The 24,017-nt window shown below is 51.0% G+C and overlaps 12 protein-coding genes across 12 annotated transcripts; 6 read left to right on the top strand and 6 right to left on the bottom strand.

Annotated features, from left to right (window-relative positions):
* Positions 1 to 2,219: 2,219 nt before the first annotated feature.
* BDV14DRAFT_152766 (uncharacterized protein) lies at positions 2,220 to 3,593 on the bottom strand. The gene is made up of 4 exons (XM_073766602.1): positions 3,418 to 3,593; positions 3,114 to 3,275; positions 3,054 to 3,060; positions 2,220 to 2,951 (listed from the first exon to the last, which is right to left on the bottom strand). The coding sequence occupies exons 1-4, from the start codon at positions 3,529 to 3,531 to the stop codon at positions 2,527 to 2,529; spliced, it is 708 nt and encodes a 235-aa protein (XP_073631282.1). The 5' UTR covers positions 3,532 to 3,593; the 3' UTR covers positions 2,220 to 2,526.
* On the bottom strand, positions 3,566 to 7,312 carry BDV14DRAFT_167762 (DNA-directed DNA polymerase delta POL3). The gene is made up of 3 exons (XM_073767738.1): positions 6,830 to 7,312; positions 4,601 to 6,777; positions 3,566 to 4,550 (listed from the first exon to the last, which is right to left on the bottom strand). The coding sequence occupies exons 1-3, from the start codon at positions 7,220 to 7,222 to the stop codon at positions 3,818 to 3,820; spliced, it is 3,303 nt and encodes a 1,100-aa protein (XP_073631283.1). The 5' UTR covers positions 7,223 to 7,312; the 3' UTR covers positions 3,566 to 3,817.
* A 934-nt stretch (positions 7,313 to 8,246) lies between these two features.
* Positions 8,247 to 8,967, top strand: BDV14DRAFT_152790 (uncharacterized protein). The gene has a single exon (XM_073766603.1). The coding sequence runs from the start codon at positions 8,346 to 8,348 to the stop codon at positions 8,880 to 8,882; it is 537 nt and encodes a 178-aa protein (XP_073631284.1). The 5' UTR covers positions 8,247 to 8,345; the 3' UTR covers positions 8,883 to 8,967.
* Position 8,968: 1 nt separating this feature from the next.
* On the bottom strand, positions 8,969 to 10,404 carry BDV14DRAFT_167764 (uncharacterized protein). Its single transcript, XM_073767739.1, has 2 exons — positions 9,345 to 10,404; positions 8,969 to 9,297 (listed from the first exon to the last, which is right to left on the bottom strand). The coding sequence occupies exons 1-2, from the start codon at positions 10,380 to 10,382 to the stop codon at positions 9,265 to 9,267; spliced, it is 1,071 nt and encodes a 356-aa protein (XP_073631285.1). The 5' UTR covers positions 10,383 to 10,404; the 3' UTR covers positions 8,969 to 9,264.
* BDV14DRAFT_167766 (uncharacterized protein) lies at positions 10,405 to 10,919 on the top strand. The gene is made up of 2 exons (XM_073767740.1): positions 10,405 to 10,782; positions 10,830 to 10,919. The coding sequence occupies exons 1-2, from the start codon at positions 10,459 to 10,461 to the stop codon at positions 10,833 to 10,835; spliced, it is 330 nt and encodes a 109-aa protein (XP_073631286.1). The 5' UTR covers positions 10,405 to 10,458; the 3' UTR covers positions 10,836 to 10,919.
* Positions 10,920 to 11,610: 691 nt separating this feature from the next.
* Positions 11,611 to 12,267, top strand: BDV14DRAFT_197108 (uncharacterized protein; the record flags this gene model as incomplete). Its single annotated transcript, XM_073772595.1, has 1 exon — positions 11,611 to 12,267. The coding sequence occupies one exon, from the start codon at positions 11,611 to 11,613 to the stop codon at positions 12,265 to 12,267; it is 657 nt and encodes a 218-aa protein (XP_073631287.1).
* A 128-nt stretch (positions 12,268 to 12,395) lies between these two features.
* Positions 12,396 to 13,643, bottom strand: BDV14DRAFT_197109 (fungal specific transcription factor domain-containing protein; the record flags this gene model as incomplete). Its single annotated transcript, XM_073772596.1, has 3 exons — positions 12,396 to 12,609; positions 12,679 to 13,543; positions 13,589 to 13,643. The coding sequence occupies 3 exons, from the start codon at positions 13,641 to 13,643 to the stop codon at positions 12,396 to 12,398; spliced, it is 1,134 nt and encodes a 377-aa protein (XP_073631288.1).
* Positions 13,644 to 15,031: 1,388 nt separating this feature from the next.
* Positions 15,032 to 16,464, bottom strand: BDV14DRAFT_212043 (general substrate transporter; the record flags this gene model as incomplete). Its single annotated transcript, XM_073776223.1, has 3 exons — positions 15,032 to 15,898; positions 15,947 to 16,248; positions 16,302 to 16,464. 3 exons carry the CDS (start codon positions 16,462 to 16,464, stop codon positions 15,032 to 15,034), a joined length of 1,332 nt encoding a protein of 443 aa, XP_073631289.1.
* A 384-nt stretch (positions 16,465 to 16,848) lies between these two features.
* On the top strand, positions 16,849 to 17,930 carry BDV14DRAFT_212044 (uncharacterized protein; the record flags this gene model as incomplete). Its single annotated transcript, XM_073776224.1, has 3 exons — positions 16,849 to 17,138; positions 17,186 to 17,646; positions 17,701 to 17,930. The coding sequence occupies 3 exons, from the start codon at positions 16,849 to 16,851 to the stop codon at positions 17,928 to 17,930; spliced, it is 981 nt and encodes a 326-aa protein (XP_073631290.1).
* A 544-nt stretch (positions 17,931 to 18,474) lies between these two features.
* On the top strand, positions 18,475 to 19,974 carry BDV14DRAFT_167771 (uncharacterized protein). The gene is made up of 5 exons (XM_073767741.1): positions 18,475 to 18,953; positions 19,012 to 19,167; positions 19,259 to 19,411; positions 19,488 to 19,607; positions 19,698 to 19,974. The coding sequence occupies exons 1-5, from the start codon at positions 18,481 to 18,483 to the stop codon at positions 19,936 to 19,938; spliced, it is 1,143 nt and encodes a 380-aa protein (XP_073631291.1). The 5' UTR covers positions 18,475 to 18,480; the 3' UTR covers positions 19,939 to 19,974.
* Positions 19,975 to 20,937: 963 nt separating this feature from the next.
* Positions 20,938 to 22,147, top strand: BDV14DRAFT_167772 (uncharacterized protein). The gene is made up of 2 exons (XM_073767742.1): positions 20,938 to 21,490; positions 21,576 to 22,147. Exons 1-2 carry the CDS (start codon positions 21,332 to 21,334, stop codon positions 21,645 to 21,647), a joined length of 231 nt encoding a protein of 76 aa, XP_073631292.1. The 5' UTR covers positions 20,938 to 21,331; the 3' UTR covers positions 21,648 to 22,147.
* Positions 22,148 to 22,530: 383 nt separating this feature from the next.
* BDV14DRAFT_197114 (putative C2H2 finger domain protein) lies at positions 22,531 to 24,000 on the bottom strand (the record flags this gene model as incomplete). Its single annotated transcript, XM_073772597.1, has 3 exons — positions 22,531 to 22,729; positions 22,813 to 23,585; positions 23,671 to 24,000. 3 exons carry the CDS (start codon positions 23,998 to 24,000, stop codon positions 22,531 to 22,533), a joined length of 1,302 nt encoding a protein of 433 aa, XP_073631293.1.
* Positions 24,001 to 24,017: the final 17 nt, after the last annotated feature.

Here is a 24,017-nt window from a genome sequence, read left to right on the forward strand (position 1 = left end):
TGACGAATACAGGGAAAACTTCACAGGGAGCAGCTTATGCTTTCCTGGAGAAAACCTGGTCGGGGTTGGTTGGTACAGCGGTATGAAGATGAGGATGGTTTGAACAAGAAAGGAAAATGTACATGACTGGGTATCAAACAATGGGAAAGCACGGGATTAGAGAATGAGAAGGGGTGAGGAATAGGGAATAAGTAGAGGCAAATAGCGAGGATGGCGAGATAATGGAGGTTGTTGAGGGAGTCTCGATGAGTCGAGAAGATTGAGGATGTGATATAACGAGAGCGAAGAAGATGGTATCGATGTAGGTTAATCGACAAGGCGGCTGTGTATGAAGCAATGTCAAAACGTTTGTTCAAGTAAATGTCAAGAGCTAACGCGGTAGCTGAAGAATGTCTCGAGATCGAACTGATCAAGAAGTCGAGTATGAGAACTCGTGTTGACGTGGTCGATGAATTGAAGGCCAGTTCACGATATGGTACCAAGGTAGGGCGGATAGAAGAATATGATTTGAATTGACCATCACCATGAGAACCCCTTAGCACTTGACAGTCTAGGCTACGAACCCAGATAGTCACGACAATGGTTAGCCCAGCCGCACCTCAGTGAGAGTGCCATCTCAGTGAGAGCGCCAGCAGCTATTCTCAACCTTAGCTGTCACACCAAGAGAACGGGAAGTGGTACATGGTGATAGTTGTAGTCGTAGTGGTATTGAAGACCGTGCGGCAGCCGGCGGCTGAGCCGCTGGTGCCGAGCGTCCCTAGGGGTACTGGGAGCCTCTCTAGGGGTATTGGGAAATCTCCAAAGAGGGATTGGGGAACCTCCTTATGGCTATTGGGTAACCTTGAGGAACCTTCATTGGGGTAATGGGGCGTGATAAGCTAGTCGGTCTCTTCTTGGCCCATGGTGATGAATTCAAGAGAGGTTTTATTCTCAACGCTTGACTGCCACGGGGGCCAGCGGAGAAGTCAGGAAAACGGTGGCCCGGCCACAGTCATTTGGTTTCCAAATGAAAGCACCAGCGGCTATCCTCAACCAAAACTGCCATTCCAAGAGAACGGAAAGTGGTTCATGGTGATGAACTCAGAACAAGTCCGATTCTCGACACTCGACTGCTCGAGGCGTTGGCCTAGGAGTCAGGAAAATGGTGGCCCGGCCGCGTCCGATCGGGGTGCGATAGGAGCGCCAGCGGCCATCCTCACCTTCGCTGTCACGTCTTTTGGATAGGTACATGTCCACTGGATCATGTATCCTTAGGATGGTTGACGTGTGAAGGGACACCCTGGTGTAGAAATAACGGTTGGCCCGGTCGCACCTCAGTGGGACGCCAGCGGCTGTTCTCAACCGTAATTGTCATGCCCATGACATAGGATACCTCCAAGGGTCATGATCCCTGACGCTTGACATCCGGGTAGCTAGTCCGGAGTCACGACAATAGTGGCCCGGCCGCGTCCAATCGGGGTCCGATAGGAGCGCCAGCGGCTATCCTCACCTTAGCTGTCACGTCTTTGGGATATGTGCATGTCTAGTGGATTATGCGTTTCATGACGGTTGACGTCCGAATGGCCAGTCTGGCGTCAAGACAATGGTTGGCCCGGCCGCACCTCTGTGAGAGTGCCATCTCAGTGAGGGCGCCAGCAACTATCCTCAACCTTAGCTGTCCCGTCATGGTATCAGGATGGAGATATGCGCCATGGTATGATCGTATTGATAGTGAAACGTTCACTGTTGACTGGATGTGCAATTGTGAACTCGATGCTAAGAGCAACATTTCCAGTTGGGCTCTTTTTGGCAGAGACTTGCTTGTGTGGAATATTGAGGACGTCACACAATGGGAGGTTAAGAGTGTTTCTCTTCTGTTTTTGATGGAGGCCACTTTCTCGATTCCGCGAAGTGGAAGATTTAGGACTTCTTGAGAAACCTCTGCAGAGCGAGGTGGAGTGTTTTGTGGTCACTGGCAGATCTGTGGGAGGATGAAGAAGGAAAGAAGGGAGAGGGACTCGCGCTCGACGAGGGGCATTGAAGTAGGTGGGGGAAACCGCATCGGACTAAGCATCCGAGGGATTGCGCAAGACTGTCGTTTACCACTAACTGCGCTTCATAATACGTATGGATAGGAATAGTACCTGGTTGTAAGGCAGGTGGCGCACATGTTGCACATGTCCAGGGGAACCAAGAGGTACGTGTACTTGGTTGGTGGGTTCGAAAAATGTATACTTTTGAGAAAGCTTAATTGGAGGGAGCATTGGATGGCGATCAATCATATTATTTCCGATAGGGCTAGGAACTGGGGTTGACTCGAAGGGGACCACGACGATGGCTTCCAAGCCCATCAAGGAGTCAGACACCGAAAGTCTGTTTGGCGACCTCGCTGGATCATGCGTCTCCTCGCGGAGCTGTGGCCTCTGCCAACATTGCGTGGGCTCCAAGGATGGAGTAGAGTAGTGGTATGTGGACACTTCGTTATAGGCGGGGTTTTCGGAGCTGCCAAAGGGCAGTAACCACCGCCTAGAAGGTATCACAGATATTCTACCTATCACCTAGGTCGTCACGCCGCGCTTTCTTCCTAGGCTTCGTATTCCCAATTGACGACGTACTGACATTGGACGCAAGACTGTCCCGATCTCGCTTGCGTTTCTCGGGTTTTGCATCCCGCTTCCTCCTCATCTCATCCTTGATTTTCAGCCGTCGGTTGACTTCTTCCGAAATGTCTTCCGTCTGTAGTGCAGCGGGGATGAAGTTGTGCACGTCTTGATCAGCCCCCGGGAGAGCAACGTCCATACGTTTCCGTTTCAAGCGCTCGACTTCAAGAACTGGTTCCTTTGGTTTGACTTCTTGTTCAACTTCGTCATTAGATTTCCGGTGGCGCTTCTTTTGCTTTTTCGCCGCTCTGTCCTCGCGATCATTGGACTCGCTGGGCCCGGTTTTCCCCGACTCTGAGCGGCGATGTGATCCTACTCGGTCGTCAGCACAGTCCGGACCAATCATAGTGTCCTACAAAATCTCCAGGTGCAAGCTCGGATGAAAGACGAGCAAAGAAAAAAAAATAGACTCACGTGGTACCTGTGGAAGCGGTAAGCTTATGGAAAAACTAGAACCGGGGAGAGCAAACTTACAATATGTTTCTTCACACCCTCAAACTGTAGGATGAGCTTATGCGTCCTCTCTATCATTGAGGTGACCACTCTGGACGCTTCTGGGTCACCGGAGACTTCCTCCTTCAACGCCTGGAGCATCTTCAGGTGGGATGACAGGACGGAGTCATGTTGCGTGCATATCTATCCAACCCCCAAAAACAAAAGTTAGCTCCTAGAGATAATCAGGCCACCACATGGGCGAGAGGAAGGTATATCGTCAAAATCGCGAGGCAGTCGATCGAGGGACGGATTCATGTTGCGAGGACAGAAGCTAGGCACGGACCTGAGGCCAGGTAAGACCGGCGTTGGGGCCGGGCGAATCAGTCTGGGGGCTCATTTCATCCCGGACTTCTTCGACAGTGGGGTTCAGCGGGTCTTTCAGCGACTCTGGTGGCATGGTGAAGGATTCTGCAGACGCGAGCAGGGTGAGGTTGGGATAAAGTTGGGGAGAATCTTCTGGGCTTCGATGTTGGTCGATCTCCGCGCCAAGACTGCGGTTCCTGGTTGCTGTGCCAATCGCCGGTCTAGACCCGCGTTGCGCCAAAGGTTGCGATAATTATAGAATCTGAAAATTGATCAAGTTCTTCTAAACTATTATTTGCAGCCATGTATCCATACAATGTTATCCAGTTCGCCTTCCAAATAACGCCGTACCAACCATTAATACAAAGTTCATGAGTCAATCACCATGCGCCCGCGTCAAAATCAAACCGAGCCAGGTCCTTCTGTGAGTCCTCCACATCCTTCTTCGCCTTCATGCGCATGTAGAAAATAGGGCAGTCTCGCGACGAGCAGATAACTTCGCAATGAAGACTGCCTTGGCACCGTTGACACTGCGTCCAAAGCCGCCCGAATCGGACTTCAAGGTCTGACATCTTCGTTAAACTTTTGGTGTAAAGTTCGCCGAGACGTGGGCGACACGATTCACACACTGCACCGGCGCTAAAGTTACCAGTCAAGGGCTTCTTGCAGCCCAGACAGGTCTGCGTCTTCTTCGTAAATTTCATAAGACCTCCCATGGTTGGCGCTGCCATCGCGATGGATCGCGTGTGCTCTCCGTGGAGTAACTGGCCGACTTTCTTCTCTCCGAGAATGGGTTCGAAAATACGGCCCAGGGGATTGGCGAGCTGGTTGTCGAGATAGTATCGGGTATCAATGGGAAGGTTGTTCTCGAGCACATAGATAGGATCCTCAGACTTCTCGTAATTCTTAGCACCGGTGCCTTTGACAATGACGTAGGCGACACGGTCACCGAGGGCAGGAGCAGAACCTGCATCACGCTTTCGCATACGCTCAGCAAGTTCGACGTGGGCCTGTTTAGCAGTGTAGGAATCCTTGGTCAAGGCCTTTGTGATCACGAGCTTTGACATATCGATCTTGTTCTGGAGGAGATCGGAAATTGTGTCTTTGACGTACCTGTAACAATGAGTCAGTGAGAAACGGAAATCGGCAATGGGGCAACATACTCTTGAGCGGCTTCGACATCGCGGTCAATAAGAATCCGATGCAACACTGTTTCGATCACGTTTTGAACGAGCAGGCAGTTGTCTCGTCGGACCGTCTCAATACCCTTGGTGTCCATCTTGTCGTACTTCTTCGGGTTGGTCCAGTAAAGACCCGCATATCGCTTCTTGTTGATCAAGAGATAAGGGAAATAGACCTTTTCGAACTCCAGCTTGATGGGCTTGATGAACTTTGACGATACGTATTCTGAAGCTTCTTGTCCGAGTTTCATGGCTTCCTCGAGCTCAGTGACACCGAATTTCACCATGACAGAATCCGTATCACCATAGACGACTTTCGCATCGTGAGAATAGCCATTGGCGATGGTGTATCTTGCTTCAACCTCTTGTTTGGTTTTCTCGATCATTTGGCGGCCATAACTGGTGGTACTACTAGCAATGGCCAAACAAGGCAACTTTCCCACCGTAGCACCAGTGAGACCGTAAACACTATTAGCACTGATCTTCAGCGCAAGTTGTCGTCCGTTCAAGACAGCTTTCTTGAAGGGGTCCGTCTCCATGCCAAGTTCCTTCTTGGCCTTCTTTCTGGCACTCAGAAGTTCCTCCAGAATCTGCGACAAGAGACCTTTTCGCACTTTCGGCGTGCAGAACATATCGCCATTTGGTGTGACGATGTAGTCCTCGTCCTTTACCATTCCAGCGGCGCTATTTTTGTTCAGGAGCGTAGTATAGCAGAGGTTGTGGGCTTGCATGATCGAGGGATACAGAGAGGCGAAATCAAGCGTGGCAATGGGCACATTATAGAAGTCGCGGATGGGTTCAATAACGGTCGCACCCTCATAGTCTTGTTCGTCTGTCGACTTCATGTTCGGGATAACGAGTTGCTGCTCTAGGGCTTTCCGATACAGCTGACTGAGGAACTTGACTTGCTGTCCACGCGAAAGCAAGAAGTTGAACGGGACACCTGTCACTCTTGCCATCTCAGTATAATTGACCAAGCACATCAGCTTGTCCATCAACCGCTGCGGCAAGTAGGCATCCTTCAAACAGTATACTGCAAGGCGACGTCTCGAGTCAGGGGTGCCGTTATAGAGCTCGGTAATCATGGTATGATGAACGTCTTCCTTTTGTTCTCCGAGAAACTCATATGAGACGGAATTGAGGGTGTAACTTCGCAGGTTATGATCTCGTTGAACGAGCTGTAGGAGATCCAGTTGCAGCCGCCCGTTGATATTCGTTGCCTTTGTGTCACGGTTTCCCATCTGCTTGCTGGAGAAACTTGTTTCCCTGGCTTCAGACCGCATACCGTTGAGGCGGGTCCAATAGGGGAAGTTCGTGCATTTGAGGTGCTTAGCGCGGTCCAAGAGATAGGGGAAATCGAAGTTGGAAATGTTGTATCCAATAATAACGTCTGGGTCGACCTTCTGAACAAAGTCCTGCCATGCCATAAGCATCCTCTCCTCTTGCTGAAATTCCAAGATTTGAGTGTTGACGATGGAACTGCAAGTGTTCAGTGCGAATACGTTGCGCACGAAAGGCTTCGCCTCTCCGTAGCGAGTGACGACGTTGGCGATCTGAATGACCGGGTCTTGGTTAGGTTCCGGGAAAATACCCTTTCGGCCCGCGCACTCAATATCAAAGGACAGAATTCTCAATGGCGCTATCTTTGCCCAGTCGCCGACCGGGGCATGAGGGATAAGATCACGGTAGTCGATGCGTGCCTCAAGCTGGCAGTTTGAGACTTTCTCTTGTGGCGAACAAAGTTGGTACTTCCCAGCTGGTGCCTCCACCCAGGACATACCTTGAATGCTTGTGTCGATCATGAACCGGAGCAGGTATTGGATGCTGTCGAAAGTCAGGATTCCAGATTCGGACTTGTTCCATAAGCCTTTGTAGTTGACGGTCTGGGCTCGAGATTCCAATGCACTTCGCAGCTTCGAGATGTGCCGGGGATCTGTCACGGTAATCTTCAGGTAGTAACTCTTCTTATTCCCTTGGAATCCATAAATGTTCTCTCTCATCGTTATCTGTACGGACTGGACGACTGGCGGAAATTGACCCAGCTTGGTCTCGAGGAAGGCTCGGTAGGGGTCGCAATCCTCTTTCGTGAAGCCCACTGGGGCGGCGATGTAGAGGTAGTGTTGGAACCCGGTAACGTGAAGTAGTACTGATTGACCAACCTGTTTAGAGTCAGACGCAATGTGCGGATATCCAGGTGAGAAATGACTTTACCTCAGTGACCCCAAAAAGCCTAATGGCGGCTTTCCCTCCTGTCGCACCCTCCTCGGCATCAATTTGCTGGAAACAGATGTTGTTTGCTGACGGATCGAAGTCTTCAAGCGGAGGCCGTTCCCATTGCTGGTCCTTCTCCGCGCTGTTCGCCTTCAGACCACCGATGTCCTGGGTCATCTTTTCAAGGACTTCCTCCTCGAACTGACTCTTCTGCGGCTGACTCGAGCCGACCTTTCGTTGTCCATTTTGGATTCGTGGACTAGGCTTGACAGGGGCTTCGACATCGATCTTGCGCTTCTTGATCGCGCTCGGTGATTGCACGGCTCCGCGGGAATTGTTCGTAGCGTCGCTTAGGACGCCCCGTTTTTGGGGCATAGCCATGGCTTCAGTCATGGTGAGAGCTCATGTAAGTTTCATGCGCAATGGATCCGAGCAGGATAGAGGGTTCAATGAAAGTGGGCGAGTTGGTTTGTTGGGTGCAGATAATCCGGGGCCGACAATTAATGGAGGCGTGTCTGGTCGCGCCTGACGTGACTGGACGCGTCTGGTCACGTGCACTCATGATATCCTTCCCCACTAACTCTTATCTCCTTATCTCCGTATCGTTCATTCTACGTACAGAGTACCTAGGAACCAGCATAATCGCCTCGTACTCGTATCCGCATTCACAGAAGCTCTATTATTTCGGCTTCCTGACGATATGGCAGTAAAGTCAACGCCCTGGTAGACCCTGTCCTAAGTATAGACAGGCAGCACCAGGTTACCTCAATTTTCTCCGCATTCTCAGGCTTAGCAGACGTCACTCGTCAGTCGCAAGGTTAGTTGCACAGTCCCTGAATCCTAGATTAAAATCTCACATGTCCTGCGAACTACGCTCATCAGCCCAACTCAGCCTTATACCAGCTGTCGGATCCCACCGACAACCGCACCAAAAGATGATATCAGCGCCGCCGGCCCCCAGCTCAAACCCAAGGAGCTCGGGTGAAATCGTCACAGCGCGCCAACCCCCCAAACACAGTTTAGCGCGGGACGCCGATCACTTTTGACAAGGAAGCTATACGAGAACGCACCCTCTCCTATTGGGCAGGAATATGATCAGCGCGCTTGGCATCGTCGCCTGGCAGCATGGCTTGGTCTGTGGCTTTTGGGCGCTGCACTGCCGCTCTTGACATTGAACCAGATTGCATGGTACGGCGCTGGATTTGCCTGTTTTGATAGGAATGGGCCGCTCGCGTTTTGTTGCGATGCGGCTTGGAGGATGCTTGGCTCGGCGGGCTCTACCTGTTCAGCGGAGGTTGGATATGGGACGATGAACATAGCTGAAATGAAGTTTATATTTTGGGGTCTTGGGAGGGGGTATATAAGAGTCTCATGCCGCTTCTTGTGAATGTTCTATTCAGCATCAACATCACTCTTCACTGCAATCGCATTGACACTCAAAACACTCTATATCACTTGCTCCACAATATTCCATTGATCTATACTACAACGACAACCAACCAAACAAACCACCATCATGCATCTTACAAAACTTACCCTCGCCCTCCTCCCTCTAGCCCTAACATCCGCATCCGCATCCGCAACCTCCAACGATCTCCTCAAGCGCGGACCCAGCCCTCTAAAGTCCCTCGAAACATCCGCCCTCCTCCTCACCCGCTCGCCGCAAGACAACGAAGTCTGCGCCTCAGATCAAAAACGGTGCGGCAACGCCTGCGTAAACGAAGACTTCGACTGCTGCCCCTCCGACGTCTCAGGCGGTTGCCCCTCAGACGAAACATGCATGGAAGATAACGGCGTCTGGGGCTGCTGCGACGACGGCGATAATTGTTCTTGGGATGATGATGACAATGACAACAATGATAATGACGATGATGATGACGGCTTCCTAGATGAGATTCAAAATGGCGTTAGTGATCTTGGTGATGATATCTCGGATGGTGTGGATGATATTTTTGATGATGATGATGATGATGAGGATGCGGCGGGGATGTTGAGGCCTGGTGTTACGGTTGCGCTTTTGGCGGCGGTTGGGGCGGTGGTTTGGCCTTTGTGAATCGGTTAGGGGGGAGTTTGGTTGAGTTGAGTTGGCTTTCTGAGATTGTGGTAGGGCTTTGTTTGGACCTGGTGGATTGGGCTTCCCTGCCCTGCGTAGCTTACATGAATGATTGGACTGGACGGATGATGGCTGGATTCATTTCACAGGAGTTATGATGGATGTGCTGGTCTGCGTTGGACTTTGCATTTTCTTGTTCTTTGTTATGCCGCTTTGTTTCCTGCTCTGTTTCGCATAGATCGAGTTCTGGTTCACGTCTAATATGATATTGTCACCTATAAAAAAGGCATTCAAAATATGATATTGATGGCTCTGTACTCAATCTAATAAATTCTCACAAGTCTATGTAGCAAACCATCTCGTTACTCGTTATATCATCAAATCACATAGATATTGTGTTCAATTGTAACAGGATCTAGTTGGTCAGCAAGCTTGATCGAAAGTCGGGGTAAGGAACCATACCTTCTCAATATAGGCAACACCAATAAGCGTGCCATCGTCGCCGACGAATTCACTTTCATCTCCAAAGTCTTCGTTGTCTTCGTCCGTGCACGTAAGACAGTTGAGGACAACCTGGGTATACATGTTCCCCATTTTCCTCGGTAGGAATTCCTCCGCCAAGGCAACAAGGCGGTTCTTCACAGAACCAGCACTTCTAAGGTCGGCAAAATGATCTGAAATCGGACTTGAGGATAATGCCCCATCGTCTTCATAATTTACAAACGACTCGCCCAAGCCAATCTCCAGCAAACACACTCCGAGACTGTATATATCGTGCTGCATCACGTAGTCTGCTTCTGGCAGCCATTGGCGGGTTGGATGTCGGTATAGGTTCGTTTCCCAGTCGGTATCCCCTCGTCGTAATGTCTTCCCGTCTGCCATGCGGAAGGACTTGAATCCGACTAGGAAAAGCGATGGCCCTGACGTGCTATCGTTTAGAATGAGAATACTTTCGGGTCGAATGTTCTTGTGGACGAAGCCAAGCGTATGCACGAAACTGACCGAGATTGCCAGTTGTTTCGCTAAGCGAAGTTTGTCTGTCAGAGAGTAGGCTGGGAGGAGGGAGCGGATGTGCTCTCGAAGACTCAATGGGTCTGACAAGTCTTTGGGAATAGTGAATATAAAGTTGAATGACTTGGTGTTTTTATTTCCAGCTTCGCGAGTCTTGACGACGCCAAAGCATTTGAGAAGGTGGAATTCCAGGGGATTGACATTTCGAAGTCGAGATGCAAGGATCCGCACGTCTTTGGTCAATGTATTTACGTCTGTCTCCGGTGGACATTCCACATGGTCAATGACACAGGCTGGTAAGCTGTCACTGAGGTCATGCACCAGCTGCGCAGACGAGAAGCGAATAGCTGAGCGGCGCGCGGTGACCAACGGCTCCGGGTCGAGGAACACCTTCCTGTGTTCGGCGTTCTCTCTCAGTGTTTCGCGGATACGCGCCGATGTGGACAGTGTAGCGGAAACAGTATGACCCCCGTTAAGCTCGCGTTTCATAACATTAGCGCTTAACGTTACGGTGGTCGCGTACCAGCTCGTGTCGAACAATCCTTGCCAGTCTCGCAGCTCACCAATGGAGGTCTGCAGGCTGCTCTTCACGGCAATCACGTATTTAGACCGAGATCGAAAGCTTCCAAGAAGCTTGTCATTCTTGTTGTACTTTGTCTCGAGCTTACTCAGATGCAGCGTTGCGCTTTCCAGTTTGCGCGTCAGCGCTGGGAGAATGCTTTCTTGCAAGCGTTGGTATCTCGGGTCCAGCAATTCCCAAACCCGTTTTAGCTCGTCCAGCTGGATCGATATTTTGGTCCATATTGCCTCGACAATAAGAGATTTTTCCTGGAAGTCTGTATCGGCGATTTGGATGGCCTTGTATGTCTCGATGAGGCTGCGTCCATACCTGGTCGCTGTTAGCGCAGCGCACTTTCTGGAACTGGATCGTCGTACCTATAACAGACATCCGCAGCGCCCATCACCCCAAGAGCAATCTCGACGCCAGACATTGGAACGTGCTAGAGAAGTGATTATGAGTCAAATGTGGCGGGGTGAAGGCAGGTATTTAACTGTTTTCGAACTCAGCCTTATTGGCGCAGCTGCAGATCAGCTGACTAGGCGCAGAGCCTTGTTTAACAACAACACCCCTTCATCTCTCGTTTCCCCATGGTAGCCTAGCCTCTGTCGGCTGAAGAATGACTGCTCTCACATTTCCCGTGTTCCCGTAGCAGCTATAGATATATATATACATGCCTCCAGCAGAGAGAGGACAAGTATACTAACCCTAGGTTGTACTCAAGTGAAGAAAGCCTCCTCCTCTACCCATCTCAGAGTCGAATTATCTTCAGGTTCAATCCCACAATCGCCCTAAACGTATCTTACAGCTCTGAGTCCACCAGCAGGCCTCTAGATGTACCGTCCCGATCAGGAAAGAAGCTATCACGTGAGAAGCCGCCTTTCCTTTCTGCCTCAGGCCTTCACATCTCTCTCCGCGCTTCGCCGATCGAAAAAAGTTACCTGCCTCCGCTTCGACCAAGATACCAAGCTTGCAGTCGCATGATCAAGGCCACAGCCATCGCACACCGGGACATTACCTGCTTCGAGCTTGAGGAGCATCACCAAACCCAACAACAGCAACGACTGCTCTTTTGCCAGGCGGCGCCCTCTATCATCGCGCATCACTCACAAACCCGACCAACGCATCGCGACCATCGCAAACCAAACCACGCCCAAAATGTCCCAACCAACCCCCCAACAACCGAATCCCCAAATCCCAAACAGAAACGCCGACTTTCAAAAATTCAAAACTTACACAGCATACACATTCCTCGTCGCCAGTCCCATATTGATCGCCCTCCCACCCCGAAAACTAGACTACCTCACCCTCGCCCTCGGCGGCGCATTCGCGGTCTCCGCGAACCACGTTACATATGAAAAGAGTGGGCGGAGTATAATGGATCGGATCCAGGGGAAGCTTGAGCGCGAGAAGGTCGGGGTGCATAACAAGGAGACGGGGGAGGACAAGAAGAAAGGAAGCTGGACCCTCCCCTCGGAACGAGCGATGGAGGTTCAGAAGCGCCTAAAGGAAGATCGGGAACGGATTATTAGGGAGGAGTATGGCGAGGATAGTGAGGAGATGAGGAGGGTTCGGGAGCAAGAAGGGAGGAAGAAGAGTGCGGAGAAGGGGGTTGTGAATAGGGTTTGGATGGGGGGTGAGGAGAAGGGGTGGATGGAGCGACGGCTTGAGGAGGAGAGGAAGGCGTTGAGTGAGGGGAAGGGGTATGGGGATTTGATCAAGGAGCATATTTGGGATGTTTGGAGTTGGGGGGAGAAGGAGGGGAAGGATGGGAGGGATCGGAGGGAGGGTAAGAGGGAGGGGGAGGAGAAGTAGGGCGTTGTTATGGAGGTGTATGATATGTTGTGTATATTATGTTAGTATCGGCGTCTGGATGACTCTGCTCTTTTATTCTTTTCATATCTGGCTAAATTGTGGCTAATATGATCTCATTTGGCTAATGATCATGAATCACTGTCATCCAGGAACTCTGTAAGTACAGTGATGGCTCTCCCTGCAAGCGCATTGTGGTCTCGCAGGAACTCCAGGAAAGACAAACAGAGCTTGATATTGTCGAGATACTCTGTCGACTCCGGTTCAGGAAGTTCATGCGCCTCGAGAGCAAGCGTCATTGCAGCGGAGAAGACATAAAAGGTCATCGCCCTGTTGTAGAAAGTGCTGTTAGAATCAGACTACCTGGCCAGGTGAACAGGAAAAGGCACAGTTCTGAAAGCAAGGTTAGCTTACCATGGACGATGCCGCGCAAGGGCGCTCTTGTACTGATTGACCAGGGTGATGATTGTGATGGCCGACTCAATGCAAATGACCTTTGAGCGCGCAAGAAGTGTATCGTCTTCTGGAGACTGGTAACGGCGCCATCGATGCTGCAGAACGCGGTTCACGCGCATTCGGTATGTTAGTAGAGTCAGAGTTAGGCTTCGCCATTGCAATGAGACCCACGGTGGGCATTCATTGTCTTTGAGCATGGCCCTGTCGTCATGAATGTGATCTATAGGTGCTGGAGCTTCCGCGAGATGGGAGGGGAGATCCAATATGATAGTTGCTAGATCTTCGTCCGCTGTAAGGACTATGTTCTCCAGGGCTCTCGTGCCTTTGCCATCAAGCCTTGCCAGCCGGTACTGAAATCGGTATACTGCCTTCGCTATTGCTATCATGGCAAGATGATATTGTACGGGCCGAGGACGAGACTGAAGTTCGATTCCCGCTATATCAGGGGTTGAAAGCTCCGCATCTGACAGGTCCAACGGCAGATTGACCTCAAAATCAGCCTCCTGAATGCATGGAGGCCGGGGCGGAACAGAAAGCCATTCACAGATAACCAAAGTCCACCACGTTCGTCGGCTTATCTCTTGTACAATACGACTTTCTGATACCAGCGGTGGCTCGCGGTTCATTCCGATGATCTGCCCGATTCTGATCCCAGTTGATTGGAGTAATGGCTGCGAGTCGAAGTCGCCTACACTCTTTCCTAGACCAAGGAGGATGGCAATGGCTTGGACGGTCTTGAGATTGTAGTTCCGGAGGAAGTCGGCTTCGTTGAGGAAGAAATAGGCTGTATCGTACCAGTTTCGGACGAGGTCGGAGGTGCTAGCTATCCAGATCAGTGATAAGTTGCATGTTGGGCGCAGTGGAATACCTTCAGGAAGACCTGCTTTTTTTGCTTCATCATCCGTCATGAACATCAAGCTCATCTGCACCGCATGATCAGCTCGGTCCGTTACAGCAATACCAGCTGCTTACCGCAATAAAAGCAAAGTAAATAGCCAACCATAGCGGGTCATTGTTTATGATCCTGCCACTCTCCCAGGCAGCCTCATGCTCCGATACGAAGCTGCCCTCATGCACCGCAAAATGGATCCAAGCCGTCCATATAAACCCATGCCGAAGTAAAACATCGCTGCACCCACGACTCGGAAGATGAATATCCGAGCGGCTACGTACAGTCGGGGGATGTATCGTCTCCCCATGTGGAAGGTGGATTCGATCCTCATAGACCTCAGGTGTACGCAGCAAGCAATCAGTCTCTGATCGGGAAGTCGGTGTCCTCGGGCTTGGAGGCAAAACTGCAGTTCCTGTCCTCGGCTTTTCCAACTCAGCCCTCAGCTGTTCATTCTCCTGCTCCAACTCTAGAAGGGTTGGTGTGGAGACAGTTGACTTCGCACTACCAAACTGTCAGAACTTCGAGTTACAAAGGAGGAACTAAGGGCTTTAAGTACCTAGTAAGCCTCCCTTGCACAAAGACAACCTCCCTAGCACATGTCGACTCCAATCCCCTGGATATGCACGTCCGACAAGGAATGCGCTTATCGCATTTGACTCGGCGACGTGCACACTGAGCGCAAGCCTTAGGGGCCCTCTGGCTTGCTCTATACTGATGGGTTCTTGAGCTCATGTGTAATAGCAGAGGAAAGATAAGGAAGTTAGAATAGAACAGGTGGAAGTTGGATCTTATCGGGGTTGTTATCAGTCTCCAACCTCCAACAGCGGGGACAAGACGGAGATAAGGTAGGGAGAACCTACGGCCAACATGGGGAAGGAGCGACTGGACAAATGTGCCTTCCTCGTCAATGCAGTATAACTGATTTGTAATCACTATTTTGCAAGGAAGGTGCGAGGGTCGCTCCTTCCGAAAACCACGTAGGAAGCGCATTCAAGGAAGGAATGGACTCCGATTAGGAAGGAGCGACCTGCTTCCAACTACGCTATCAACACAAGGAAGGTACGGCCGCCGTGCCTTCCTTTTTTGAAGAGGATGCTAGTATGAAATTTTCTTGCATGTACTTGCGCTTGGATATCTACTAGCTAGCAAGTCACTGATCGTTGGACCTTGCAGGCGTCGCTTGAACGACAACATCCTTCTCAGAACCAGTCCCACGAGCGTCGTAGCCTAGTTCCACGCTGTCGAGCGTCACTGAGGTACTATTGTCTTCGAAAAGCGCAGCAAGTTCAGCTTCGGTTTTATCCTTAGTCTCTGGGAAGGTGAAGTATATAATAACGGTCTGAAAGTTGTTAGTGTGCGCATAGCGTCCGGGATTGGGAGACAACCTACCCCAAGAATAAGCATGCCCAGATAGAAGATTTAATAGTAGTATCCGATCTTGTCGAGTGCGATCGGGTTCACATATTGATTGACCGTCAATGCAGCCTGCGACGTAGCAACCTGAACGCTCAGACCCTTTGCGCGAATCGGAAAGGTCAAGATTTCTGTAGGGTATGAGTAGAGCAGCGGGTTATTAGCTGCGTTGAACGCCGCATTGTAGAGGAAGAGGAAGACGACTGCGGTGTACCCGCCTGCCTTGGACCCATGATCCGTATACATCGCTGATGATATAGTAAGAGGGACATTGGCGCAGATCATCCCGATGAAAGAGCCTAGCCAGAGATTGCGTCTCCCGACACGGTCAGCTAATAAAACACCGGCAATAGAGCTCAACAAATTCCAGATCTGAAGGCCGCCGTTGATGCCGGTTTGTTGGGTCGTCGAGGTGATTCCAATACTAGAAAGGATAGGGCTGAAATAGTAGGAGATTACACCCTGCCCATTCCATAGAGTGAGCAAGGCCACCGTCATGACGATGAGAAGTCGTTTTCGATTTCCACGCGAGCGAAAAATAATTCCCCAGCTTGACTGGCCTTTGGTTTTGGCGAGCCTCTCTGCTTCGAGCGTAACCTGGATTTCATCCATTTCTTGCTTCACTATCCAAGACATCGCGTCCCCATTGCTGTGGTATCTGGCAATTAGCTCTCTCGCTTCATCATTTCTCCCTTGGGAACATAACCACCTCGGTGATTCTGGAAGCCCTAGGAGAACAGCTGCAACTACCAAAAAGGCTGGAATGGCTTGAATGAGCGAGGGGATGCGCCAGGACCAGCTACTCATCATATGACCTGTTCCGAAAGTTGTCCATGCTGCGATGATTGACCCAACATACCACAAAACATTGAACTGCTGAAGTCAGCCTCCGTGACTTTTTTCTGAGATGGAGATGCTGACCGTATGGGTGATAGTGCCTCGCATCGCCGGATGGGCCAGTTCAAACAACAGCGATGGACCAGAGACGCAAGTAAAAGCTATACCAAACCCGATCACGAATCGGCCACCGATAAAGGTGTTTGAATTTGGGGCCGCAGTCTGTATGATGGCTCCGGCCAGAGTCGCAGTTGCACCTATGAGCATTCCCACCCTTCTCCCGAAATAATCCACCGCTGGAGACGCGACAAGTGAACCCGCAAAAGCACCGACAAATAAGATGCAGGTAATCAATCCAATTTTGGAAGGGTCCGGGTCTCCCATATCTAGTAGAAGTTAAGCATCTGCGGTCGCTGTTCAGTTCGGACGGATCACCGACCGGTTATCCATGGCTGCATCGACTGCAAACTGCCCACGACACTTTCATCGTACCCGGTTGTCATCTGAGAGATTAGGATAGTCGACTGCCAGAAGATTAACTTCCGAAGGCCTAGGTCCTTCCACCATTTGTCGAAACGAAGAGTGCTGATTTGTTCTGGCATCGTGGGCTGCTTATTTGGCGGGTCATTGGGGTTTTGCAGCAGATCCAAAACATATAGATTGCCCTAGATGTTCCTTTATATACTGCGGAGGTCCGACTCGACAGGGACTGTTGGAGTATACCGAGATAACCATCGTTATCAGTGACGCTAAAGTTGTTGGAGAACAGTTGCAGGAATCTCGCGCGAGTTTCGCGCGAGTTCAGGGAATGGCCCAATCATCTCCAGTGGATATCGAGAGTCTGCTAGACTGACTTGCGGGGTGAGATGGAGTGAGGCTTGAGGGTGTAGGTGGCAACCCCTCTCCCAAAAGATGCTATATAAGGAGGTTGAATCGCCGGCAAAACTTGTCGTACAAGACACCATCAATAAGCCTGCCTGTTTATAATGCCTCACTCAGTATCGGAAGACCACACAGTCGACACCTCCAAAATCCATGGGGACTGGCGAGACGACCTCTTCCGCGATGGCTTCGTCGTTGTCAAAAATGTGATTCCCAAGAAGCGATGCGACTACTACATCGACAAGATGTTTGAATGGGTCGGAAAGTTCCCATACGGATTTGACAAGAACGACCAGTCGAAATGGACGGCCGAACACCTGCCGACGCATATGAAGGGGGGAATGTATCACGGATACCGAGTCCAGCATGAGAAGTTCATCTGGGAGGCGCGCACGTAAGTGTCTTCACCAGTGCACTTGGCCCTTTACTTACTCCGAGCAGAGAGCCTGGAGTAATCGAGACATTCTCCAAGCTGTGGGGAACCGACAAGCTCCTCGTTTCATTCGACGGCATGAACTTCACCCTTCCGACAGGAAAGCCATTCCAGCCTACCGAGCCCTGGCCTCACGTCGACCAAAGCCCCATGCGCAAGGGAATGCAATGCGTCCAGGGTATCCTTAACTTCGCCCCTAACGGCCCAGACGACGGCGGTCTTCTCGTGCTGAAGGGGTCGACAAAGTTGATGCCGGAGTTTTTCGAGACACATCCCGAAGTCGTCGGGCGTAAGACTTGGGGTCCGGCAGACTGGTTCGGCTTCGACGACGAGGAAGTCAAGTGGTTCACCGACAGAGGATGCGAGATTCACAAAGTATGCGCTGATCCTGGCGACGTGATTCTGTGGGATTCGAGGACTATGCACTACAACTGTGTTCCCACGTCGCAGAACCTACGAGCCATTGTTTGTAAGTCATCACTCTTGCGTGCTCTCATGAACCCTCTGCTAATAAAACTTCAAGATGCCTGTTACACCCCTGCTGCGTTCGCCGAGCCAGACATCCTCCGTCAAAAGGGCGAGTTCTTCGATCAGCGCATGGGAACTACCCACTGGCCTCACGACAACCTGTTCCCTCAGGACAAAGTGCCCCCGCGGCTTGGAAAAGAGGATATTGGGGCAAGGGACAGGCCGTTTGAAGACCCTATCGAGACTGAGCAGGTTCAGCGGCTGGCTGGAAAGTTGGCGTATTGAATAGAAATATACCTGGGGAGCTCAAGAAGAATTATATGATATCACTTGAAGTTTTTCGAACATTCTCGGTCGTAAGCTGTGACTAGCTCCGTAGTTCGTACCTTCCTTCCTCGTGACGAGAATGCGCAACCCAACTTGGAAGGTGCGATGGATCGCGGCATGGTGTTTGGTGTGAGAGGATGGAGAATCTCCCAAAGGCCAAGGCACCGTTCCTTAGGCTATCTCTCTTCACTCTACACATAGACAGCCAAGACGCCGCCAGGGATACCGGGCCTGCCAAGAAAACAATCTTTCTCGTCGAGCCAACCAGCTCAATCCCTGGTTTGTTCTTGTTTAAGCGCTGCAACCACACTCCTTGGCAGTCGTTCAACCCACCAATTATACCTAACCCTAAGCCAAAAGAGGTCATTCCCAGCGCTCGCCCTGAAGCCCTTTGCAACTTCAGCGACTATCGGAGATTCCCCTGTGGCCCTAGCGTTGGCCCGTCAAGAGCCTTATATCCAGGCCATGTCCCGCCCCAATCAAGTCATGATCATCAGCCTCGCCTAGTATGGCTCCCAGTATCCTATCACGCTTGTTCTCCCTGGCCTTGGGCCTAGTTACGCTGCCAGTCCTAGCCTTAGCTCAACTATGCACCGGCAACTCCAGCGAGGTCGGTTCGCTCAGCTACGACATCGGCTCGCAGGATCAATTAGATTTTCTCGCGCAGAACTGCACAGTGATCGACGCCAGAATACGGGTCTCGAGTAATTATACAGGGCCCTTTGTTCTGCGCAACGTAACGAACATTACAAAGTCGATAGAGAGCTCAGCTACCCGTCTTTCGACGCTAGAGTTTCCCGACCTCGTCACGTTTCCGGACGGACTTTCCGCCTTTCGTGCCCGCTCGTTGACGAAATTATCGTTTCCAGAGCTCAAGCAGGCAGGGACTTTGCATGTCGACGAGATAGGGGGTTTAGTGGACGTCGAGTTCCCGTCGTTGCAGAATGCCTCGGGTTTGGGTTTTTGGGGCGACATTGAAAGGTTTTTTTTAATTCAATGCCTCCGTCGTGATCATTTGCTGACGTTTGGCTACTATTAGGGTATCGTTTCCTGTGCTAAAGTCAGTGCGTGGCCGTCTCCTGGTCTGTAACGCGAAGCACTGTCTAGACGAGGACTCGGTGAATACCACTATGACTATTTCATTCCCGGCTCTCTCGAGAGTCCACGACTTCGAGGTAGCAGGGAAGCTATCAAGGTCAGTTAGGATAGATTTGCCTCAATACAAAGCAATAGTCCCAATCCAGAATCAAAGTACGCAAACCAAACCCGCTAACTTGCCAGTGCAGTTTTGAAGCACCCGAGCTTGCTACTATTGACGATAAAGATGGTCGTTCGGGCACTCTAAGAGTGGACGTATGGGGGCAATCACAGCCTCCTATTAGTCTTCCCAAGCTCAAAGATCTCGGGCGTTTAGGCTTCTTTGCGGGTAACTTTTCATCGTGCGTCCCTACTCCCGCACCATGGCCCGCTCTGCCCTGCGCACCTATGGATGCTCATAAACTCATTCAAATATAGTCTCTCACTACCGGTCTTACGCAATATCACCTACATCGCGATCGCTCCAGATGATCCCATCGACATCGACCTCCCCATAACCTCAGCAAGCGAAATCACCATGAGCGGCGCTATAACAAGGTACAACCGCTTCTTTTCATCTCAGCCTCTCCTCCCAAATGCATAAACAAGCAACAATTGCAGTGCTAACAGCAGATCTGTCCACTGCAGCGTCTCACTCCCCAACCTACAGAACTTTAGTAGAATTAGCGTAGGTTCAACTGCAGGAATCGACTGCGACTCCTTCCTCAGGACTCTCAATGAGACTACGGATAATGCGGCAAAGGGAGAGTATGAGGCTCTGAGATGCAGTAACTATGGTGAGAATCGGGCGAGCATGTTGCAAGGGCTGAGCAGTGGACACGGTACTTTCGTAGCCATTACTATTCTCCTACTGGTTGGCTCATGGTAGGAGAGACATAGCGGCTGTATATATCAGTGATAAGATTTTTACCTACATACTAAATTCGGGCAGGACGGGAGTGAGGCAGCTTCAGCACTGTACCCAGTTACATTACATTCCCCGCACAATTAAGCTATACCATACGTTGAACGTACTGATTAATCCCACACAATAGCATACCGGGCGATGAAATTAATGTGAAGAACTTTTCAGGGCCTGACGGTCCTACCGTAGACGACTAGCCTCCACCCCCATCCCCATCGCCCACTCAGTCTAGGCCCATACGGCCAAGTTAGCTGGTGCGGGAGTAGGAGCACCCCAATCAAGCACCTCACCTGCAGTCCATCGCTCCTGCCTTTCTCGGAAGTTCGTACTCGGAGAGCCAGATGGGACCCGCCGGGACGGTAGACCTTCCAGGTCAAAAAGGCAGATCAGGAAGGCGCGAAGGTTCTCCAGGCTGGGCTCCAGTCTAGCTCCAGCCAGCTCGGGCTGAAGCTGAGCCCCAGCCGAAGCCGGGATCCGCGAACCCCGGGGCTGTCTTCTCTTTCAGTTGCCAAACATTCAGCCTCAGGGTCGCTCGGATCACTGTTCTTTTGAGCTTCTTACATTACTTCAGCTTTATGCTGTTGATGGCGCTGCCAAGCAATCTGAGATCTTGAAACAGATTCCCGAGATAAGTCCGACGGTCACCTCCTTCTCTAACACCCGACCACGTACTGCCCAGCGACAGACATCATTGCTATCTCTAAGCCACACTTGCACCCAGCTAGATCCAACCGATGCAACATCTCGAGGCAGCAGGATAAAATCTCAAGCAAAGGCTGAGCGCCCAGACCGACAGCCCCACAGTCGAAGCTTGACCGAAGCTTGAGGTGGAGAAGAGTAAGACTAATTTTGGAGCAGAAACGCGGTTGCCTACAGCCCTATCGAGGCTTGTCTACAGTATTTTCGGTCTTGTCAGGCACATACTGTGTATACTGCGTGAATCTTATGGGATAATGTGTGGATAGATGGACCGATCTTATCTATAATCAATAGAGACCCATTACAAGGATTTTTGTACTCAGATTCAGGACTCAGTAGGAAATTATCCCTGCAGTGGATCAGCTGCCCAAGACGATCCGGCAAATCAAACGGTGGAGCTGCGCAGCCGTCAGCCACAAAGATTCGTGGACATTCAACTAACAACCTCGAAAATTCGATACGATTACGGGCGTGCCGTTTCACCCGCGTGGCTGTCCGTGACACTGCCACATGACGGCTGGAGTAGATTAATTTCGTTGACTATAAAGACGGCCTGGTCCGCTGTTATTCCCCGGATCATCCTCAACGTTCTCGATTACTTGATACATCCATCTTTCTCCAATCCTCGCAAGCAACCACAACAAACACAACCAACAAAATGGTCTCCCTCAACCCCCTCGCTCTCTTCAAGTCCAAGGACGACTCCACCACCCAAAACACAAACCCTTCTTTCGACCCCAACACCCTCCAGATGGTCCAGCCTGGAAACGCGCCCACTATGACAGCCGCCAACGAGGGCGTTGTTGCTGAGCAGCCGGTACGCTTGCTTTCCCCTTACAACTTTCCTTTCCGTTAGAAAGATAGATGGAATGGACGTCGCTAACGTTGGATTTGTTGTTCAGCGCCGCCAAGAACAAATGGATAGCTCCGTGCAGTTGCGTGGTGGTGGCGGCGGTTTTTGCTGTGGAATGTGAGTTTTCTCTACCTTTTCGCTTGCCTTTTTTTTCTCTATATAAAGTTGATGATGGTTGCTAATGGTTTTTTTCTCTCGTAGTTGCGCTGGTCTTGCTTGCTTCGAGTGCTGTGAGATCTGCTGTTAGACGTTCGAACATACCTATCACCAGCGAATGCGAAAATCGAAGACGATCTTGAGAAGAACACTATGCCCGAGAAACGCTACTATACCAGTCTACCCACCATACCGTCTATACTGGAACTCATAACGGATCGGAATCGGACACTTTCTCCTTGGGTGCAAGGGTTCGACAATTTATAAAGAGCGCGGGCATAAGAGAACTATTGTCTACAACGAGGCTACAGTGAAGAGTCGTATATACGTCAGTTGAGCGGAGATGATTTTGTCATGTTATACCCCTATGCTAGATACTTCATTTGAATGTGAAATGCAGGATGATTGCTTGAGCGACGTTTTCCCATCTCCCATCATGGATAATATATACAACGCCTAGAAACCCCATCCTTGGCACCATGCTGTTTCCCGCATACGATGTGATGTTAAAAACACCATCCTGCCTGTCTCTGTGCTTGAACTTTGAAAACGCAAACGCCAAAGCAAGCGTATTCCCCATAAACAAATCCCCAACCCAATCCCAACCCGAATAACCGCGGTTAAAAAGGCACCTTGCTTACTGTTGTGCTTGAAAGCGCAAAGTCCAAGAGGACCCTTACGGTATCCCCCGGAAACAAATCCTCAACCAAACCCAATCCCTCCTAACTAACCATGGTTGAAAACGGGCATACTTTCCAGTTCCCTTTCAACAGCAACGGTACCTGATTCCTTTAACTCTTCTCTTACCACCCGACCTTATCCAAATCAACACCAAGAGTAACCTTCCTCTACAAGTCCACCTCGCCCGCAACATACCGGATCGTGCCATCTTCGTTCTCACCAGACGCCTGCACCATGCCTCCACTAACCTCGTCGATGATCTGCGCGTACAGATTCGTTTCGTTGACGTTACATTTCGTCGTTGCGGATTCGCAGTGCGCTATGAGCGCGGCGGTGGATTTGAAGATCTTTAGGCAGCCGGGGCATCTAGCATATCCATACCTATTAGCACTTGACTTTGACTTGACTTGGAAGAACGGTGGGGGGAAGATAAGGGGTGCTGAACTCACTGCATGCGCTTAGACCCGTGACTCTTAGAGAGAACGTGTTTCTCGAAACTGTCTTTTGTGCGGCAGCTCCTTCCACAAGCGCAGACGTACTCGCCGCTGAAGCCGTCGAAGAACTTATCGGGGTCCCAGTCGCGGTAGATTCGCTCGAGGGCGAGACCGGCGTCTGGAGGGCAGATGGAGAGAGCACCGGGATTGGGGTTTGATGCGACGACTGTACCCGGGCCAGAGAGCACGCCAGCGGCAGAGGCAGCACCAGAGCCAGGGTCGGAACCGGCGACAGAGGGGGTAAAGCGTTCGTAGGCTTTAGATCTCCAGACGTTGTTCTCTTTTTCGTTGTCATGGGCCTTCATATCCTGCGCGATGTCATCAATTGCACTGACTACTTCGGCAAAGGACATTAGATCGCCCTGCTGGATCTTTCCGCCAGGAATTTCCGGCCAGTGCTCATTGATCATGTCGCGGGCTCTCTCGTTGCGATTGTAAGGGCCAGGCTGGTTGGCTATGGCCTCGCGGTTCTTGTCACCCAGGCTCATGCTGATACTGACGCCTCCATCCTCGTTATCGTCTGCGTCGACGAGGGAAGGCTTGATGATAGGAGCCTTTGAGGCCTCGAGTGCCTCACGCCGCATGAGCTTCTTAGATTGTTCAAAGAGGAGTCTCTCTGGGCTGATGGCGTGACACTGCCCGTCTTCAATGTGCCGCATGAGACCGGATGCGCTGCGGAAGGTCTCGCGGCAGCCGGTACAGGTGAGGTTCTGGCCGGTGCGGTGAAACTAATAACACCCATTATTCATTAGTACGTCCTTGGCAACCTCAAACATGATGAAGTTCATCGTTGAAGAGAAAGGAGATACTTACCTGCCGAATATGCCTATCCCTACCCCCCTCACTCCCAAACTCAATCCCGCAGACCGGACAAACGATGTGTCTGGAACTCTTGATCATATGCAGAAGCAGCGTCTCCTCAGAGCAAAAGTCCTCATCGCACTTGGTGCAGTATTCGTGCTCGGGATAGGTAGCCTTGTGCTTCCTCATCTCCTTGTCGGTGCGGAAGAAGAAAGTACAGTAGGTGAAGGTGCATTTGATGCGTGCGGGAGAAGCGGTTTCGGTGGGGGCAGTGCTGGCAGTTTTGTCAGTTTTGATAGTGCTGGCTGTGCCCATGGTTGTAGAGGAGTTGAGGGAGGTCATCTTCGCGGTTGGTTTCT

The sequence above is a fragment of the Aspergillus stella-maris genome (genome assembly GCF_047715825.1).
Source record: "Aspergillus stella-maris strain CBS 113639 unplaced genomic scaffold BDV14scaffold_9, whole genome shotgun sequence".
NCBI lineage: Eukaryota > Fungi > Ascomycota > Eurotiomycetes > Eurotiales > Aspergillaceae > Aspergillus > Aspergillus stella-maris.

What these genes read in the sequence shown, in the direction of transcription:
- BDV14DRAFT_152766 (XM_073766602.1), bottom strand. Translation starts at nt 3,531, where the DNA reads ATGCCACCAGAGTCGCTGAAAGACCCGCTGAACCCCACTGTCGAAGAA. An exon ending in CCGGTCTTACCTGGCCTCAG is followed by an intron (nt 3,276 to 3,417) that starts GTCCGTGCCTAG and finishes GGGGTTGGATAG; the next exon opens with ATATGCACGCAACATGACTC.
- BDV14DRAFT_167762 (XM_073767738.1), bottom strand. Translation starts at nt 7,222, where the DNA reads ATGACTGAAGCCATGGCTATGCCCCAAAAACGGGGCGTCCTAAGCGAC. An exon ending in GGCTTTTTGGGGTCACTGAG is followed by an intron (nt 6,778 to 6,829) that starts GTAAAGTCATTT and finishes GACTCTAAACAG; the next exon opens with GTTGGTCAATCAGTACTACT. An exon ending in GATGTCGAAGCCGCTCAAGA is followed by an intron (nt 4,551 to 4,600) that starts GTATGTTGCCCC and finishes TCATTGTTACAG; the next exon opens with GTACGTCAAAGACACAATTT.
- BDV14DRAFT_152790 (XM_073766603.1), top strand. Translation starts at nt 8,346, where the DNA reads ATGCATCTTACAAAACTTACCCTCGCCCTCCTCCCTCTAGCCCTAACA.
- BDV14DRAFT_167764 (XM_073767739.1), bottom strand. Translation starts at nt 10,382, where the DNA reads ATGAAACGCGAGCTTAACGGGGGTCATACTGTTTCCGCTACACTGTCC. An exon ending in GTGTTGCCTATATTGAGAAG is followed by an intron (nt 9,298 to 9,344) that starts GTATGGTTCCTT and finishes CTGACCAACTAG; the next exon opens with ATCCTGTTACAATTGAACAC.
- BDV14DRAFT_167766 (XM_073767740.1), top strand. Translation starts at nt 10,459, where the DNA reads ATGGAGGTCTGCAGGCTGCTCTTCACGGCAATCACGTATTTAGACCGA.
- BDV14DRAFT_167771 (XM_073767741.1), top strand. Translation starts at nt 18,481, where the DNA reads ATGGCTCCCAGTATCCTATCACGCTTGTTCTCCCTGGCCTTGGGCCTA. An exon ending in GTAGCAGGGAAGCTATCAAG is followed by an intron (nt 19,168 to 19,258) that starts GTCAGTTAGGAT and finishes TTGCCAGTGCAG; the next exon opens with TTTTGAAGCACCCGAGCTTG. An exon ending in TTTGCGGGTAACTTTTCATC is followed by an intron (nt 19,412 to 19,487) that starts GTGCGTCCCTAC and finishes ATTCAAATATAG; the next exon opens with TCTCTCACTACCGGTCTTAC.
- BDV14DRAFT_167772 (XM_073767742.1), top strand. Translation starts at nt 21,332, where the DNA reads ATGGTCTCCCTCAACCCCCTCGCTCTCTTCAAGTCCAAGGACGACTCC. An exon ending in GCGTTGTTGCTGAGCAGCCG is followed by an intron (nt 21,491 to 21,575) that starts GTACGCTTGCTT and finishes TTTGTTGTTCAG; the next exon opens with CGCCGCCAAGAACAAATGGA.